Below are 20,679 nucleotides of genomic sequence, written 5' to 3' on the forward strand. Positions count from 1 at the left end.
GAGAAACGTATAAAATGTAGTAACAGAAAAAAATGCTAATAGGAGCAATAAATTCGAAAGAATTTTGAGTAATATAAGAAATATTAACAGATAAGAGGCACCGTAATAAATAAATGTGAAAAATTAAATACCTGTACCGTGGGTCTACAATCAAAAAAAAATTGTTAGCCGAAAAAAATATAAAAAAATTAACCATGTTACATATATGTAATAAAATGTGAAAAAGTGGTCAACCAATTACTCAAAATGTTCTATTATGTAAAAAAGTAGTAAGTAACTTATAACATCATGTAACGCGTTTGTAATCAGTAAAAAAATGTATAAAATTATTAAAGATTGTTGTATTACTTGTTAAAAATCAGTAGGTAATATTTGTTAAAAGTTCTTAATTTTGTTTAAATATTGTAAAAAGAATAGTAATTTTTTATGTCTTTAAAATAGGTATTCTGGGTGGTATATCCACTAGATTCATTGATATTTACTTGGAAATTTATTAAAAACATGTGGATTTTCAGGAAAACAACGTCTTCCTCACTCTCACTATCGGATATTGATTACTCTGGAACTTGGTCTATCGTCTATAAAGCCTTCATTCGTTGGAAGACTATTATATCGGGTCTAGGTTTCCTTCGGAATAGGGGGCCCCAATACGAGACAAATGCAGCAAGTAATTTTTTGCGACACTCATTGGCAACATTTCTGTATAATATGCCTTGACCAGCTCAAGGCTAGCAGTATCTTTTAATCTTCTAAGACAGTAAACAAAAATTCTTTTGTATTCCGAAGTGTGGCCATATTTGAAAGAAATTATAGCTGGCGAACATTTTTCAAATTACAGGCATGTAAGTTTATTATCCAAATAGAGCTTCTTACTAACTTTTCTGATGTAGTGTGAAAGCATTGCTGGAAAACTTTCGATGTGTTACCTTACTAATGGTAAGACATTCTCAGGTGTTTTATTTCCGGGTAGGTACTTTTTTCCTCTCAAGTCGTTCCCAACAGAATTTATACCAGCAAGTGAAGGTTATAATTGGCCCATGCCCGTTGCTTAATTCCATTGTTATTGAAGTAATAAGAGTGCAACGGTTCTTGACTTTTCAAGTCTAAACTTCGTCTACACTTTTCAAGTCTAAACTTCGTCTACCGAACAGACGGAGTAATCATGTGAACAAATCACAATATTTCTTCAAAATACCTTAACTCATGCTCTTGTATACAATACCGATAACACCAATACCGAATACCTTGTTATCGGTATAGTGTACACGGGCGTGAGTTAAGGTATTTTGATGAAATATTGTGATTTATTCACGTCATTACTCCGTCTGTTCGGTAGATAGAGTATAGGTATGTGAAATTTGTGTTCCACAGCCCACTGCCTTAATTTCAGTATCTGTTTGCTATAAGTTGATAAAAAAAAAAACGTTTTTAAAAGAGCTGTATTGAACTTAATAAAGGAGATAATAAAGACATAATTTAGTAAATAATGTATTTTGTATATTTACATTAATTTAATTAAAAAAGACTAATCTGAATCAGTTCTAGTTTTATAAATCTGCGCAGAAGAAAACGTTATTTCTTCCGCTGGGTTATAGTGTTCAAATACCACAATTTCATTATTGCCTTGTTTCAAGAATGGCGCAGGCAAATATAGAGCTTGTTGTGGTCCAATTTTGGAGTACCTCCCCAACACGAAGTTATTCACAATGGCTATACCTTTGCACCATTTGCTCATGTCCAAGTAAGTGTCTGCAGGTTTTTCAATATTAATATTTGCTTTGTATAACGCAGGTCCTACAGACCTGAGTTTCGATTGTTTGTGCCATCCGGACAAGTTTTGGTTCCAAGATTTTTTAAACTCCAAGGGGAATATCTCCCAGTCATCTATTTTTTTATTGTTCAAGGAGATGTCACCTTGCCAGAGGCCTTTGAATTGATTAAATTGCTCAATAGCACCAAAACCACTTCGACCCCAGTTTTCTACAACGAGATCTAGAACTGCTTCTGCGTAATGGTTAGGCCCTAAAGCAAGACTTTTATCTTTTACTCTCCAGAACCCAAAACTGTTCAAATCACTCACTTTATTCAATGGCTTGGACACCAAATTACCGTTTATCAGCACTACTAAAGTATCACATACTCGTCCTGATACCAGCAGAGATGAGTTAGCAGGTATGTCAATAAATCTTTTTCTGTACACTATGTATCCGTAACTTTGTCCTGAATTATTGTTGATTGAAAGATGTTCCATGGGTAGTAAGACAGGACTGATGATTTTTGTTTCTTGTTTTTCCAACAATTCGCTGAGTAGCATCTGACTTTGTATGGGAGTGGCATTGTAAGCAATTTTTGGTGTTTTTGTCGGAGTTTGAGGAATTCTGAAAAATAAATTTGTATTAGTTTGGTAATCAACAGAAATTTACATTACACCTTAGCAAAATCATACAGCCCTAAAGTCTGATTTTATTCATGTTGAAAACCATGGAAAAAATCTTCAATGAATACATCAAGAAAAACAGTTTTAATAAAAATACACTGCACCAGAAGCAATGGTCGTATTAAGCCAGAAAATCAGATGAAGCCACCCTGCACAATCTGGTATCGGAACTCGAAAGAGTTTATGGTGAGGAAGAGCAGAATAATATCCATAGATACCTATGAAGGTGTCATAAATCAGGGAAACTAAAGGATAAGGGTTTAGTTGATTTGCTAAATTAATCCATAATATAGATACTAAAATCACAATAAAGATGCACTATAAATAAACAAACCAAAGACACGTTGAATGTTCGAGGAGCACTCCCGAATCATGACTTACGCGCGATGTATAAACTTTCTAATAATACCAGAAAAACGGAAGATTTGACAACAATGTAATTACCACCATAATATCGGCCGCATTATAAGACCCTTACCCACCAAAATCTATAAAAATCGTTCTAGCGGTTTCCGAGAAATTATTGTGTTTCCATATGTTTTCGCTACCCTGTATATACCTTATACTGTATTGTGTGTGTGTGTGTTTTGTGTTTTATTGGCACTGGTTTTCACAATCAACTGGCCAGTCAATTTCATAATGATTTTTTAGACTCGTAACTTATCACTAACTCAGGGGAGTAATGTGTAGTGTGTGTGTGTTGAGTAAGTGTTTTGTTACTTTGCAAAGTCGACGTCATTGTCTTTGCAAAGAGACGCTAATTGTATCCGAACATCTGCGGTCCCTCCGGTGAGTACCGATCCCACAAGGACAGAAACTATTTTCATTTAAGTATTAATTTATAACAAACGAAAAATTTCTAACCCTGGTGAGATTCGAACTCACGACCATTCAGACCTTTCGATCCAAAGGTAGGCGCTCTTACCACTGAGCCACAGAGGGGGTCTTATACTGTATTAAACTAATAGAAATAAAAATCAATTACCTGGTTAGTATTTTGTTGTGTTTTTTCAACAACTCCTTGGCCACCCTATACTTTTCAGTGTAATCCCCACTCTCAGTTAACAACGCATCGTAATCATAACTCGTTGTATCTGGCTGATATCCAGAATTGTCAGTGGCTCCATTATTTTGGTTTGCCCCGTTCATGAACCCAAAATTAGTTCCACCCGCGAACATGTAGAAGTTCACCGACGCCGGATGCGTCAAAATTTGTTCGATGGCGGTGGTATACTCGTTTATGTCGGCCGTACTATGACTATTATGATGGTTTTCACCCCAGTGGTCAAACCAGCCCGTCCAAAACTCCATAGCCATAACCGGTCGCTTCGGTTGAAGCTTCTGCAAGGCGCCGAATTCCTTATTCACTTGAAACTTAAAGTTGGCAGTTTGTAGAAAAACACCTTTAAAAAATGAATATTAGACAAGGCGAAAACGGCGGGTTCGAAGGGAAAAATATTCCCATGAGATTTTTTTGCATAATCACATTCGTGAGACATCCCAGAATAAGGTTCAAGAAGTCGCCCAAGTGAAAAGTGGGCCAATTTTTTTTTAACAATTTTTTTTTTAATCAAATTGCAAGAATCAATATTTTTGGCCCGAACAATTTTTTCTTTAATTTTTTGGACGATTCTGGACAAAAAAGGTCTCTTAAAATGTTTCTCTAAAATTGATCTTTTTCGACTTATAAGCAATTTAAAATTGAAAAAAACGAAAAATGGCGATTTTCAAGGCTTAATAACTCGGTTAAAAGTTATTATTATGAAAGTCAATATATGACTAAATCAAAGTTTGAAGCCCCCCCTACAAGATCCTGATGAAATTTTTGTCATTATTTTATTACTAAGCTGTTATTTTTAAGTAATAATAATAAGCGCCATGCACGTGTGCGGGGCTGTAAATGCTGAGTGCGAGAGAGAAGCTATTCCAGCAGTCCAATTGTGCATCTTACTCGCACTCACATTTACAGCAGCGTCAATACGATACAACCACTCATTGTTATTAATTAAAAATAACAGCTTAGTAGTAAATTAATGACACAGATTTCTTCAGGATCATGTAACGGCGACTTTAAACTTTGATTTAGTCACTTTCTAACTTTCAAAATAATAATTTTTGACCGAGTTATTAAGCCTTAAAAATGGCCATTTTCGCGTTTTTCAAATTTTAACTTGCTTATAACTCGAAAAAGATCAACTTTGGAGAAAAATTATAGGAGACCTTTTTTGTCCAGAATGGTCCAAAAAACCTAAAAAAAAATTAGTCCGGGCCAAAATACTGATTTTTGCAATTTGATTAAAAGAAAATTGTTAAAAAAAAATTGGCCCACTTTTCTCGTGGGCGACTTCTTGAACCTTATTCTGGGATGTCTCACGAATGTGATTATGCAAAAATATCTCATGGGAATATTTTTCCCAACGAACCCGCCGTTTCCGCCTTGTCTATATGTAAATCACACCTAAGAATGATGATTTAGGTACACTGGGCAACAAAATAATTTAAAAAAAATTATAATGTTTTGTCCCAAAAGTTTTATAGACTGATTCGTATCACCCTTTTTGAATAATAGCGTGATAGATTTGCTCACTTGCCCCCCATTTTTCTGGTATTTTGTGTCTTAACCCTTTCACCAGGTGCGGCTCGTGATAGTATAAGGTGGTGAGGCACACTGTACGCCTGAGGAATTTTATTATTATGGTTAGCTTCTCTTTAATGGCCAGAAGGTCGATTTTGTGACGTAATAACGCTAGGACGAATGTAGGACCAATAATCCCGGACAAAATATCCTCACAAATTATCCCTGGACAAGAAATCCCCAGACAAATAATCCCCGGACAAAAATTCTCCGGACAAAAAATCCCCACAAAAAATCTTGGACAAATAATCTACAAAAATTTTTTATTTAAAATATCCCCACAAGGAATTCCGGACAAAAAATCCTCAAGAAATATTTGCTGTCGATTAGTTCTCTAAAACTTTTCCAGTGAATGCGGTCGACTCAAATGCTTTCAGCCTCAGTGCATAGAGTTATTTTGAATTCCAATTCCATCTCGAAAACTTCAAATTTTACATAACAAAAGAGTGTGCATTTTTTCAAAAATCGTGGAAGATATGGGGAATGAGGTAAGGCTGCGGGAATCATGTTACAATATTAATCGCTTAAATCTTTTGCTCACTCTAATTTGAATAAGTATGTTCAAAAAAAATTTACAAAAAAAATAAACACAACCACAGCATACAACATTTTTGAAACACTTAAAAACTACTTTTTTATGTAAATGTAACAAATAAATAAAGAAAAATAATTTATTATGTAGTTATAATATTTTACAAAAAAAAAACACAAACACAAAATACAACATTTTTGAAACACTTAAAAACTACTTTTGTATGTAAACGTCCGATGTGGAAATGGAAACGTTAATAAAATCATTTTTTAAGTTAAATTGTATAATCTTATTTCTCATTTAGAATAATAAATTACATAAATGCCACAAAGAAAAAATAGCTTCAGAACAATATATTAGGTGATGATGAACAATGATTTAAAATGAACACTTTTTTAAATACATATCCATAAACTTCTAAAATATAATAATCCAGTCGTATATACCGCGTGTACATAGAAAGCTATGATCTGCAATCGACTTGTGCTTGTACTAGTCGGTTCAGTTCGGCTATTCCCATTCCGTTCCGCGGAGCCTGAGGCCGTTCGGCTATTCCTATTCCGTTCCGCGGAGCCTGAGGCCAGCCTCAAGGATGGATGAATTTTGTTCCTAGAATCGGTGGCACATTTTTCAAATTTTGCCGGTTTTACTGTTGGCGTTGTCCCATACTGTTGCAGATGGTGTGAGGCTAGCTTCAACTGTAATGATTTGAGAAAGTTGGAATGGCACGTGGAAGACGGATATATAAGAAGATAAAGAGTCAGAGCCGTACCGATTTTAATTTTTTTTTATAAAAATAAAGGTATTTAGGAAATTTCAAAAATCTAAATTATAATTAAAAAAACTGATTATAAAACAACGAACTAACGTAAATAGTCGATTGATATACTGGTGAGGCACCCTCCTCACCTGCCTCATTGGACAAGCCGCCACTGCCTTTCACTGCTAACTTTTGAAATAAAATATGCCCAGAAGCCATGGGCAGGGGGGCCGTTCCCCCCTAGCTTTTCGGGAGCTTTCCCTAATAACACAAAACATTCCATGAATGTTCCTAGAATGTACACACAGGACATTGAAAACATTCCTGGAATGTCCCCAAATGCACACGAATGTCCCTGGAAAGTACCAGGAAAGTGCTGTGTCAGCATTTTAAATATTCTTAGAATGTTCTGTTGGAACATTCCATGAATGTCTACGAATGTTCTTTGGACATTCACAGTCTATTTTTTAGACTGAATGTCTTGTTGGAACATTCCATGAATGTTCTTTGGACATTCACAGTATATTTTTAGACTCAATGTCTTGTTAGAACATTCCATGAATGTCTACGAACGTTCTTTGAACATTCACAGTATATTTTTTAGACATTCACTGAAATATATCGTCAGTAATGTGACAATACCTCCTATATGTTTTTTCATGAGGTTTGCAGGAGACGAAAAACATTTTTTAAGGTCACTTTCTGGTTTCGTACGTATTCTGACTTTTTTTGTAGTAAATAGATAGTTGAATTTACTGCAAAACAAGTCAAAAAATATATGAAAACAGGAGGTGGCCGAAACAAGTTTTTAGTCTATCTTACAAATCTCTTGAAAAAAACAGATAGGAGGTACTGTCACATCACTGACGATATATGGCCATACCAAATAATACATCCTTGATAAATATAAACATTTTTATTGCAAAAAATCTTTACATACATTTTTTAATGTAATTTGCTGACATTCCTAAATATTATAAAAAAATGTGTCACATTTGCTTTGTAAACCTTTCTTTTGCTTTTCGTAGCCACATATTCCGTTTACTTTCTGGTTTTTTGTAGACCACTTCTCTCAGCTGATTCTAAAAGAAAATAAAATAAAAGGTAATTTTTCTATCCTTTACAATTAACAATCAGAAGAAATATTATTTACAGGTAATAATATGCATAAATAATAATAATAAAAAAATAAATATTAAATAATATTTAAATAAATAATAAATAATATTTAATAAATAAAATAATAATAATGAACATTTTGTATTTTGACAACGACATCCGATGTGGAAGTAGAAACCTTAATAAAATTATTTTTTCAAGTAAATTGTGGCTTATTTCCCCATTAGAATAATTAATTACAAAAAAGCCACAAAGAAATAGATTTTTCACAAACAAATAAGTATTTAGTATTCATTATATTTATTGTTTTTATTATTTACTTTAATGTCCTACTGGTACATTATTTGACAAATAATGACATTTCGAAGTCTGTTAAGTACGATATAACGCCCTTGGGCATTAAATTTAAATAACGACTTAGATACTGTCAAGTTGACAAATATCAACCTAAGTAAAACTATGGTTACCACAATTACGTTACTACTGTTACTGGTAAATGTACTTATTTAAAAACTAATCAATTCAAAATTCATTCAAATTTTTCGCATATAAAGAATAATTTAGTCGGGCATTAAACGTTGAAGGCACCACAGGTATTATAATAATAACGCTTTCGGTCAACGTATATCCCTATAATACCCTTGGTACCTTAATAACTGTAACATAAGATTATACCTTAATTCTTGTTTTCGATTTCTGATGTTTTTATTTATTTACATTGAATATTAATCTGTTTTGTTGTATAATCTACTTCGCAATAATTATGTGATATATTTGACTTAAAATGAATTCAAAAATTTTTTGTAGTTGGGCAACAATGTCAACTTAGATCTCCGATGTAGATAATGAATTACAACAGTATCTATATTGTACGGACTGTATTATTAATTAGGTTATGCATATACCTGTGTGACATAAGCTATTGGAACAGCACAGTCTCTCAAACGAACAGATGAAAGTGAAGTTCTGTAAATATCTTTTTCTAAAAAGTGTTTTGAACATACTCCTCTATTAACAAATCTGATCTATACTTCATGTCTTCTTCGCAGGATCTTCTGGAAAGCTAAAAATACAAAATATATGCATTACTAAGCATTATTAACAAATTTTAGTTTTAAATAAAAAATATGATTAATGAACTCACAAAATTATTATAAAACAGCTTAGAAATTGTTTATTAGTATAGTCGGTTCCCCAAACTCAGACACAACTGGCTAGTGATTTTAGTAGGTATTTTTTTTTTGTTTTTGGCCAATTTTGCCAAAATTACAGTAATTAGTACTGAGACTGAGTTTAGCAAATCGACTATAATATTCTGTGTATTCATTAGTTGGTACTGCATATTATAGTGTGTGGTCTACCATCCTATTTATAAACGCATACACTAGCAAAAACGCAAAAAGAATTATTTTAGTTTTACAAATCCTTTTGTTATTACCTATCTCTATTTACTATTTTAGTTAGGAATAAGCGAAGTTTGTGGCTTATTCACAATTATTATTAAAATAATAAATGGATATGACCAATTATTAACTTATAAAATAAAATAATAATTCTTCTGATTTATGCCTTTTATTCACTTTGTTATATCTACGTTACTTAAAAGATTTTTTATGAATAGTATTATTAGGGTATTAATAGTATTAATTTATTTTCTGAAATACAGGGCATGCTTTCGTTTACATATTTGCATACTAACCTTTTAATAGGGCTTTTCATTCACAGTCATTTGTTTTGAGCTTCTGTCATAATTGAAACGTTATTCCTGCAGATTTTTTTATCTACATTTGTTTCTGCTACTCCAACTGCGTTAAAAACAGGACACCATTTTATGCACTATGTTAATAAGACTATTAAAGCTATTATAAAAGTATCCGAATTAAAAAAATATTCTTAAAAAGCACAAATAATACAAACAACTAAAAACAATCCACGGCAAGGCAATGTCGCCAAGATGAAGATGCCAAGATGGCCGAAGCGAGGTCGTTGGTTGGTCGTTTTTAGTCACGTGATGCCCTCTCAAGCGCCATGCACAAAAATATATGCACGGCGAATTTGAAAATGAACGCAAAAGAAATAAATATAAATGCCTCTCTTGGGTTTTGCATAAGTTATAAGTATTTTTTTTATTAACAAAATCGCATTCCAAATTGAATATTCGCGAACAATAATTTTTATTACATTTGTATGTTTATAATCTTGGGAAACTCTTTAAATTTGACATATTATTGCACTGTAGGCCTAAAATGTCACTTAGTTTGTCTGGTATGTTATAAGTAATGTTGTATCTCTTACACGTATGTATTATTTCGCAACTTAAAATATAGGAACATTGGTAGTATGTTCACAGAATGTCTTATGGTAACATTCCAGGAATAATTTAAACAGATGTTCACCGAATGTTCCCTAAATGTCCAGGACATTCAAATATTGATAGAACTTTGGTAGTACATTCCTGGAATGTTGTGTGTTGTTAGGGTTAAACTCTATATGGTTATCCAAAATATACAAAATATAATGTGCAACATCTTCACGTTTGACCCTCCCTAAAAATTTTTATATGAGTCCCCGTGCCAGAGGCAGTTCTTACTGGCAATGAAAGTGAGAATGTGTCACGGATCCATGCTAAGCACACTGTCTCAACTGTCTGAAGACTCCGTCTGGCACGGATCCGTGTCATGAGCAGCGAAAGGGTTAAGGTGCGTACTAAGCATTTTTCTCCGAACGAGCCGAGTGCGCTGTAACAAATTGCTCTATAGTCCGATTCACGAGTAGTTCAGATATAGACTGTAAATCACATGGAAATGGAAGACAACGCTGCGCTGTTTCTAGTTCATTGTCGGCCTTACTGTGGCAGAGCCTTCAGATGCAAGTAAAACTATACGGGAGTTTACCTGCGATGAGAATATCAAGAGCCAGTTGAGAAGACTTGTCCACATGAAATTTTTCTTAAAGAACATACCTCCCACAATTAAAGCTATCCTGAATGCAGTTAGTTTACAAGAACATTTGGCTAAATTTTCCAATACTCTGCCGACTATTGCGAAAAAAACAGAAAAAAGAAGAAAGAAAGCAGTAATTATGGAGCGCTCTGACATAATAAATGGGAGGCATAAATTTCTCAGAAAAATACAGAATTATTGATCACAAGAATACAATATTTTCTATTTGGATGGAAGTTGGGTAAATATCGCACTCATAGTAAATAAGGTGTGGACGGATTCAACCATAACCAGTTATAAGGATGCATTTTTAGAAGGCTTGACTACTGGTCTAAAGGTCCAAAACAAGGAGGTCCGAGATGTGTCTTGTTAGATTTTGGATCTGTTAGAGGTTTTACAAAGTTCAGAATGTGTATTTTTAGCAAAAAAAGATTCGGGCGACTACCATGACGAAATGAACGGCGAGTCCAAAACAGAGAGGTCCGAGATGTGTCTTGTTAGATGTTGGATCTGTTGGAGGTTTTGTACCAAGTTCAGAATGTGTATTTTTAGCAAAGAAAGATTCAGGCGAATACCATGACGAACACCACTGTAGAACATTAGGTAATTATCTAACATAGTTTTCCTTTTTCTTCGTCTCTTAAAGTGTATAAATATCATTATTCTTCTTTTGTTCTTCGGTTATTTCTTGTTCTCTTGTGGTTAGTTATTTTACGTTTTAGATGCCGATTGGAAGAATATTTTTCGTTTTCCTTTTTCTCCCATTGCATTGGTCGTTACCGTTAAATCCGTTCTGTTCCGAGGCATAACCCTGTCTCTAAGAGCAAAATATTTAGGTATAGGTAGTCCATCCCGTCAGTATGGTGCTAACCTTGTTGAAGACTGTCAATATAACCATTGAGCTTAAATATCTAAATTTTGAAAACGAAAGAAGTATTAGGATATAATATAGCCTAAAAAGGATAATATTTTATATATTTTGAGAGTAGTGAAGACAAGTGGACTTCAGCATTCATTATAACTTTATAAAATAAGTAGTTTATAAAAATTATTGATTAAAATTTATTATAATTTACCTGGTAGAGTCCCTCGATTGCCGTGCTGCCAAGGACTATCGGATGTTAGCAACAATTCGACAATACCATTATTCAAAAATAGCGTCCTTAACTCTCTTAAATACTGCCTATCGGGTACAAACTTTCCTGCTCTTTCGGTACTACCGTATTCGTTTTCTACTTGAAATGCTATCACTGGACCACCTTTAGTGAATTGTAACATAGCTAGAATAGGCAAGAGCACATTGAAATACCTGGAATATAAAAAATTAGTTAAGCAAGCCTAGTCATATTTCTTTTTAAAATTTCTTTTTAAAATGCTCCTGATGATGCTAAGTTAGCGAAAGTATACTTGGGCCAGATTTAATAAACTAGATGCTCGAAACCTGCATTTTATTCCTATAGATTCCATATGTTCGAGCATTCAACCTACTTCTATTTTATATTTCTTTTTATTCAGATTTACTATTTTATATTGTGACGCTCCTAGACCCCGATTTACCGCCTAAGATTCCGGCGTATTTTTGTAATTCTACTTCTTATTACCTGTTTGATTTATGATGTAAACAAGAACCTTTCTTTCGAGATTAATCGATATGTTCGATAAAGTTGTTTATTTTATATCATTATGTAAATATTCTTTTGTTTTGAAGAACTCTTTTGTGTTCTATTCATTCAAGAATAATGGAGATGCATTGAGTATTGTATAAATAAGAGCCTTTTTTGAATTAGCTGTTCAGTTATAATTTTAACGTAGCGCAAGTTAACGGGCCGCGTTTTTACAAATAAATTGTAGTCGTAAATAAGTTAAATGTGTTTTCGTTATTTGTTTCTATTTTTTATCAATTGTTTTATAAATATTAAGTAATTAAAGTGTTGTAAATAAAATAATATAAAATAAGTCTTTTTATTTAAAGAGGAAAATTGTAGAAGATGCCAAGTCACACAACCAATTGTAAAACCAAAAGGTTAATGCGGATTGAATCACCGCGACAAACGAATCGGAAGAGCCCAAAGAGGGCCGCAATCACTCCGCTAGGAGTGTAGATGCCATGATGATGATTTAAATAAATATTAGTTAGTAGCTAAATAATAAATATAAAAATAAATCAGAAAAGTAACTCTCGCATAACAATATTTATCAAAATAATAGTTATTTATGTACCAAGTCAATAAAGTTACTCTTTATCGAACGAGTCTGATATTATGAGCAGAGCGAGCGTTAGCGAGCGAGGCGAATAACAGACGAGTTCGATAAAGAGTCTTTACTGACGTTGTGCATACAACATTTTATCGTCAATCATAAAAAACATTAACACTTACTTAATTACATCCTAATGAAAAAAGAGTGTGTACTTGGTACGCAGGTAAGACCTTAATATACTTCTATTATTATAATTTTAACGAAATAAATATATTTTAAACAGTTTAATCGTATTTTTATTTAAGTATTAAACCAATTTTACCACTTAAAATAAAATACCAAAAATTAAAAATACCGTTAATAGTTACGTTATTGTTTATGAAGTGTAGCCTTCCGCAGCGCAGTTGCTTTTCCCTTGATGAATAGTAGAAAATCTAAATAAATATATTTGCTAACAAATTATTATTAATATCTGTCACCGTCGTATATATAATCGAATTAACAAAAACACCATTTCATAATATATTTGCATGAATACAAAACTTAAAAGATTTACGAATTTTATTAATTTTAGATGAAATAAAAATTTCGTATGACAGTAATGACGATGACAGAATGCTTTTGCATGATGGCCGATTTCGATATTTAATAAATATCTGTTCTGTTATCTTTATCGATATCTGTTCAGCGCAGTAGTGAATTTTAAGAATTCGGCATTGTTGTTTCATAGGAAAGTAGTGTTTTATAGTTAATTTATTATATTTTTGTGTAATAGAACTAAGTTGTTGGCCTATTTGAAAAAATAGATTATTGTTAATTGTGAGGTTTAGTTATACCTATGTAGATAGGTAAGTATATTTTACGTAAAAATATTTCGAATTCTAATGCGAGTATATAAAGTTTTAGGAGGATTTTTTATTTTAAAAATATTTTCAATAGTTTAACAAAATGGGAAAAGTAAATCAAACGAAAAATAAAGTGAAACTGTCCAAGAAAAAGTCCATTAAAAACCGTGCCAAAATTATGCGAAAATTGAAATTTGTTTCGATTCACAACGAAAAATGATTACTTATTATTGTTTTATTAGATATTTCATGCAAATACCTATCTTAACATAAAATGTTCACCCATTTTGGTTTATTTTTATAAATATTTATTTACTAATAATAAAATTGTTTTCTATTACTTCCATTTAGCGCGACTATGATATTGTCAAAATAATAATCTTAGATAATGTCAAAGATTACCACTGTTGCCAAAGTTTATGATACTATCTCCCGAAGTTATATTTTGTTGCTACCTGTTCATCGCTACTGTTGGCTCTTAATGACTTGCGTGAAGGTTACGATTTGTGAAAAGTCAAAGACTGTCATGGCTGGGACATGTGCAGAGACATGTCCCAAAAAACAACAAAGAAAATATTACAATGAAAGCCGATAGGAAGGCGAAAAAAGGAAGATCCAGAACACATGGTTGGATGACGTGGAAGATGACCCGAAAACCATGAACATAAGACAATGGAGATGAAGACCACAACAGAGATCCGAATGGAAGGACGTAGTCAGACATGCAAAGACCCATCCAGGATGATGATGCCAAAAGAAGAAAAATAAGAAGACTGCTGAAGGCTAATAGGTACGAAATACGTATTTACGGTTGCCTTCTATCGATGCCACTTCTATATAAATAATAAAGAAGGAAACCATAGTTATCCTTACCTTGTGACGTGTTTCATGTAAGTAGGTTCAGAAGTTCGTATTTTCAGATTCTTCTCCCGCAGAAACCAACTAGGAAAACCTCCGAATTCCCATTCTGCGCAAATGTATGGCCCGGGTCTCACTATCGCCAACAAATCCTCTTCTTGAGCGATCTTCAAAAACTCCGTCACATTCAAAAACTCCTGCATGTCTGAACCTCCCGCTCCGAAGTCGTACCAACCAGGTTGGGGTTCATGTAAGTTCCAAGGTACATACGTTTCGACTGCGTTAAAGCCGGCAGCCCTCAGCTTTCGTAACCGGTTCCTCCAATAGCGTTTGGGTATTCTGAAGTAATGAATGGCACCGCTGTAGATGGATATGTTTCTGTTGTTTAAGGTAAAGTATGGTTTGTCAGCATTGAGTCCCGTATGGATTCCATTACCTAAAAAAATACATAAAATTATTTATTTTTTATTGTGTCCTGTATTTCTACTTCTTATTTCCTTTTGCCCTCTAAGGTGTCAATTTGTAATTCTGGTTCTTCCAGAATGGCCCTGGTTCTTTCACATGTTTTTTCTGCATTTATATTTCTGGCCATCGTCTTTAAGTCTTCAATATTTTCCCTTTCTTCATTCCTATTTCTTCGATCTGATCGATCTATTTCCATCTAGGTCTTTCTCTTTCCCCCTTTCCTTCTACTTCCCAATTCTAATATTCGTCTTGTAATTCTTTCTGGTTTCATTCTATTAATATGTCCGGACCAGAACATTTGCTTCTGTTTCATGTAGGTACTCAGTCATTGGCCTATTTGTACCTACTTAGGCCTATCTGGTCTAAATTCTACCTGTTCTTCAAGTTTTTTCATTTGTAATTCTTTTTGTTGCTTCTATGACTTTTATTTCTCTATTTTCCATGGTCTGTGTTCGTATTCGTATTCTCTTTACGATCTAGTATTTTTGGAGTTATTTTATGAAATTTACGGAAATTTGAAAAATTCTGATTATTTTAAATCATACTTTTTTTAAAAGATATGAACTCTAAAGCGGTAAAAAATTTTGAGGTCATTACTCATTAAAATAAATATAGAATTATAGGGATTACTATAAATAATTTTTATTTTTGTGGAAATTGCGTATGTATTATTTTTCACTTAAAAATTCGAAAGGGTGCTCTTATATTTTCATCAATTCTTCCTAAATTTCAATGCTATCAACTTCCTCTGAAGCTCATTTGATACTTTGATAGGTATTCCTGAGTAGGTACATTGACAAGTGTTTAGTATGAATATGTTATAAAATGCGTCGTTTTTCCCGTTATTTGAGATTTGAGTAGGTAGGTATCTACTCACCGAAAAAATATACATTAATTACCTATATATAACTCTTTGAATTAATATCAAAGATTTTTCAAGTAGGTAATAATTATTTTATTCGATTTTTGATTATCTTTAAATTTTGATAATAATAACTTTTTTGTGAAAACTTATAGTTTTTCAGTTATTTTTGAAAAAACCGCACTACAAAATGCATTTTTATACGAAAAAAATAAAATCTTTGATCTGTAATAGTAATAACTCAAAAAGTATTGATTTATTTTAATAACTTAATATAACAAATTTAGCTTAGAATTTGTCCCTCTATCGATTTATGGGGCTATTATTAATAAAATCATTTTCACCCCCGAGAGGGATGGCATCTACCTCCAGGGTAAAAGCGCAAGTTGGCAGCATGTCACTTTTGTTCATTGAAGTATCCTCTAACCACTCACCATTTTTCATGAAAATCTATAGAGGTTCAACGAAATCGGAGATGAAAATCTTCAGTGACTGCACTAATAGATAAGCATTTCAATTTTAAAGCAAAATTACTAAGAGAATCACTGAAGATAAACTTTTACTTACCCGTGTAATACTCATAAAGAGTTGGAAGAACGGCGGCTACCAAAGCACACATTTATTTTAACTGACTTAGTACGGCCAGCTATTATTGTAGGAAGGTCAGCCTTATATACCGCAATAATGTTCAATATATCCGTATCATATCATTAAAAACATCGTATAAACAGTATAAAAATACATACATAATAATTGTATGCCATAACTTCAAGCAAGCTTGAGGATTTGATTGTAGAGTAGTAACTTATAATGAACTGATAATTTGGAGTCACGTCCAGGCAGCCAATACATTTTTTTGTATATCTGATTCTAAGCTCTTATCTTTTGGCTGGATCTTATTGGCCATTTTTTCTACAGCTTCATATAATTCTTCGGGGTTTTTTAATGAGCCAGAGAGATCAGTTGTCCTTTCTAATTATAGTTAGAAACTAGACCAGTCTATACCATTATTTGTTAATCGTGGTGGATTTTCTTTCTGTATGAGAGTGTCACTGATAGTAAGAATTGGAGAATGATCCGAATTCATACCCCATGCTTCTTCCACGTATCCACTCGGTCTCTTTTGCTAATTCCTCTTCATCGGTTTCGTATACTACTGGTACCGCATCTTCTCTGGTTACAATTTTTAACAATTTCTGATTGTTCTTTCCATGCATTGTAATAGTTTATTTCATTTGTTGCCCTTGCTTGGTTCTCCTTCATGAGTGCCTGATTTTGATGTACCGGTTTATTATTAACGGAGATATTGCAAATTTTTCTGAGGACCCAGATTTGAAGTTTTGCGTTCAAATTTTTCACGCTTAGATCTACCACTTTTCAGGCAAAAAGTTTTCATTTAAGGGCGTAGGCGCAAAATTTCAACTCCAATGTTTTTTAAATGCATTCATTTTTTTCGAATCCGGAGAAAACTAATAAATATTTTTTTAAAATTTAAACGCAGAACAATTAAACAAATTATGAATTTTTAAAGTTGGAAAAGCTATCTCGGCAAAAATGGTCCCAGAAAAACTTTCTTAAATGTGTGAAAAATTGTCAGGAACACGAATATCAAAACGGCATTTTAAAATTTTTGATTTCCGTGACGGTACTAAAAAAACAAGTTATAAACAAAATAGAAAAATTTTCAAACGCCATTCTGGAGTGGAATTTAATAACTGAAATTTTGATTTTTAAATGCATTTTTCGAAATCGAAAAAATGTATACTCTATCGGCAACAACCACGTTTTTGCAATTAAAAAGGGTAGTAACATTTAATATACAAATTAAATATCTCATAAAAAAATGTTGAATATTGATAAACCAATTTTTGTATGCTTTATATGGGCAAATTTTTCTGTAAAATAAAATATTTATATTGCTTTTGTATAGATAATGCAAGTAATAATTTTTGCAACTTTGTTTTTCAAGCTTTGTTTATAGTTTATAGCTAAATAATTAGGGGTAAAACTTAATTTAGCAAATCTTAAATTAGGTAAAGTTCTTCCTTTCAACTTTACAGAAACAAATCAGTTCTAAAACTTTTTGCAAATCAAAAATAACGAACTGGAAGCTGTCATCGGCTGATGTTTCCTTTGATTGCCATCTTTTAGATCATAACAATTTTTTCTGGCTTGATACCCATCATACTCGACTTGCAGGTCTACCTTTTTCTGGTGTAGCATTTTCATATTTTCTATATAACAGATACTGATATTTCTTCGGTTTAAAGAACGAGAACTTATAATTTACAGAAATAAGTGCGGTATACGTTTCAATGCACCACCTTCTTTTTTTCAGTGCATAAACTTTTGTACAAATCGTACATCTTATTAATTGAAATTTTACTATCCAAAGAGAGCTTCTTACAAGCTATTCTGATGTAGTGTGAGAGCCCTGCTGGAAAAATTTCGATGTGTTACTTTACTAATGGTAATAAGATATTCTGAGGAGTTTTATTTCCGGGTTCTTTTTTCTTCTCAAGCCGTTCTCAACACCAAGTGCAGTTCTAATTGCCCATTGGAAATGCAAAGGGGTATTAAAAAAAACTTGCACATACTTACCCTTTGTTTAATTTCATTGATATTTAAGTATTGATATGTATTTAATTCCATTAATAAGAATTAGACTTTTCAAGTCTATGTGAAATTTTTTCCACTGTTTTATTTCAGTCTCTGTTTGCTATAAAGAACTGGATGCAACAAAAGACATTTTTAAAAGAGCTGTATTGAACTTAATGAAGGAGAAGGCAGAGATAATAAAGATATAATTTGGTAAATAATTTATTTATTATATTTACATGAATTTAATTTAAAAAAGACTAATCTGAATCAGTTCTAGTTTTGTAAATCTGCGCAGAAGAAAACGATATTTCTTCCGCTGGGTTATAGTGTTCAAATACCACAATTTCATTATTGCCTTGTTTTAAGAACGGCGCAGGCAAATATAGAGCTTGTTGTGGTCCAATTTTGGAGTACCTCCCCAACACGAAGTTGTTCACAATAGCTATACCTTTGCACCATTTGCTCATGTCCAAGTAAGTGTCTGCAGGTTTTTCAATATTAATATTTGCTTTGTATAACGCAGGCCCTACAGACCAGATTTTAGATGGTTTGTGCCATCCGGACAAGTTTTGGTTCCAAGATTTTTTAAACTCTAAGGGGAATATTTCCCAGTCATCTATTCTTTTGTTGTTCAAGTACACGTCACCTTGCCAGAGGCCTTTGAATTGATTAAATTGATCGACAGCACCAAATCCACTTCGACCCCAATTTTCTACAACGAGATCCAGAACTGCTTCTGCGTAATGGTTTGGCCCTAAAGGAAGGCTTTTATCTTTTACTCTCCAGAACCCAAAACTGTCCAAATCACTCACTTTATTCAAAGGCTTGGACACCAAATTACCGTTTATCAGCACTACTAAAGTATCACATACTCGTCCTGATACTAGCAAAGATGAGTTAGCAGGTATGTCAATAAATCTTTTTCTGTACACTATGTATCCATAACTTTGTCCTGAATTATTGTTGATTGGAAGATGTTCCATGGGTAGTACGAAAGGACTGATGATTTTTGTTTCTTGTCTTTCCAATAATTCGCTGAGTAATATCTGACTTTGTATGGGAGTTGCATTGTAAGCGATTTTTGCTGTTTCTGTCGGAGTTTGAGGAATTCTGAAAAATAAATTTGTATACATTAGTTTGGTAATCAACACGAATTAAACAGTAGAAGCAATATACAGTTTATAAAATAACCAAACGTTACACCTTAGTAAAATCATACATCCCTATAAGTCTAATTTTATTCATGTTGAAAACCATGGAAAAAATATTGAATGAATACATCAAGAAAAACAATTTTAATAAAAACCCACTGTACCAAGGCAACGGGTGAATAAAGCAAGAAAATTAGGTGAAGCAGCCCTGCACAATCTGGGGACTTAAATATAATAACAAATATTTACTGGAATCAAAGAGCACAAATTGTAATAGATAACGAACCGAGTTCAGAAATTGAAAGTAGGAGAGGTGTTAGACAGGGATGTATCCTGTCTTCACTACTATTCAATGTATATAGTGAAACTATTTTTGAAGAAGCATTAATTACTATCTGAAACTGAAGAAATAATAATAATTAACGGAAGAACTATTAACAACGTAAGATGAGCAGATGATACCAAGCTCTGCTGAACAACTCCAACTACTACTAAATAAGATAAGCAATATCTGTGAAAAGTGTGGAATAAAACTAAATAAATAAAAACAGATTACAATATGATAATCACAAAGAAAAAACATACAAACAAAGAAATTTGGGAGATGTACCGATAGAAATGATTGATAAATTCAAATACCTGAGAACCTGAAGAATTGCTAGAAGTAGGCAAGGAATATGTATTAAACACAATAAAAATAAGGAAAATCAATGGAAAAATCCCAGATACTATGTATCTTATATTTTTTCCGTCTATAAGTTGTTTACATTTACGTATTTTTCATTTCTCTTTTTATTTAAAACTAAATTAAACTTTCGTCTTCTTTTTAAACTGTCATCAATGACGTCATTGACTTTATTATGAATAACACTTTTATTAACATAACAATAATAACAGTTCTTTCTGTAACAAAGAGTTGCCTTTTAGACTTTTACAATAATTTATTATAATTTAAATTCCACTTTAATACAGTTATTAACATCCATTCAGCTTAACTAATAATTTAAATTCATAAACTATACTATTTTTAGCTTCATAACCAAAAATTGACTACCTGTCTTGTCATGTCACTTCTGTCTGATAGATTATCATCTCCTATACTCTTGTTGGTCTGTGTCCATTGAACTGGCAAGAACCACACGTTCTTATCGAGCAGTGAATCATGTTGCCCTTTGAGCACTCTTAACAAATTTATCTTTTAACATCGACTTAGAGTCACTACTAACATCAGATTACCAACATGTAAATCATATTTCTCGATGTCACCTATTTT

At 32.7% G+C, this 20,679-nt stretch overlaps 2 protein-coding genes and 1 long non-coding RNA gene across 3 annotated transcripts in view; all 3 read right to left on the reverse strand.

Annotated features, from left to right (window-relative positions):
• Nucleotides 1–1,475: 1,475 nt before the first annotated feature.
• On the reverse strand, nt 1,476–16,388 carry LOC114327973 (beta-galactosidase-1-like protein 2). The gene is made up of 5 exons (XM_028276700.2): nt 16,222–16,388; nt 14,343–14,763; nt 11,502–11,734; nt 3,423–3,840; nt 1,476–2,378 (listed from the first exon to the last, which is right to left on the reverse strand). Exons 1-5 carry the CDS (start codon nt 16,271–16,273, stop codon nt 1,526–1,528), a joined length of 1,977 nt encoding a protein of 658 aa, XP_028132501.1. The 5' UTR covers nt 16,274–16,388; the 3' UTR covers nt 1,476–1,525.
• LOC126880038 (uncharacterized) lies at nt 7,266–9,655 on the reverse strand. Its single transcript, XR_007696385.1, has 3 exons — nt 9,183–9,655; nt 8,389–8,546; nt 7,266–7,446 (listed from the first exon to the last, which is right to left on the reverse strand). It is a non-coding gene; the product is annotated as an uncharacterized LOC126880038 (long non-coding RNA).
• Nucleotides 16,389–18,461: 2,073 nt separating the features above from the next.
• Nucleotides 18,462–20,679, reverse strand: part of LOC114327974 (beta-galactosidase-1-like protein 2) — a 35,741-nt gene continuing 33,523 nt past the window's right edge. The window contains exon 5 of the mRNA XM_028276701.2: nt 18,462–19,365. Coding sequence (XP_028132502.1) covers nt 18,513–19,365 — 853 coding nt within the window. The 3' untranslated portion in view covers nt 18,462–18,512. The remainder of the gene's footprint in view (nt 19,366–20,679) is intronic.

Source organism: Diabrotica virgifera, chromosome 2, assembly GCF_917563875.1.
Source record: "Diabrotica virgifera virgifera chromosome 2, PGI_DIABVI_V3a".
NCBI lineage: Eukaryota > Metazoa > Arthropoda > Insecta > Coleoptera > Chrysomelidae > Diabrotica > Diabrotica virgifera.

Coding starts and splice junctions, on each gene's coding strand:
- LOC114327973 (XM_028276700.2), bottom strand. CDS start 16,273: ATGTGTGCTTTGGTAGCCGCCGTTCTTCCAACTCTTTATGAGTATTAC. Junction 3,841..11,501: donor CAATCGAGGGACTCTACCAG/GTAAATTATAAT, acceptor CATTTTTTAAAG/GTGTTTTTCTACAAACTGCC. Junction 2,379..3,422: donor CACAACAAAATACTAACCAG/GTAATTGATTTT, acceptor TTTATTTTTCAG/AATTCCTCAAACTCCGACAA.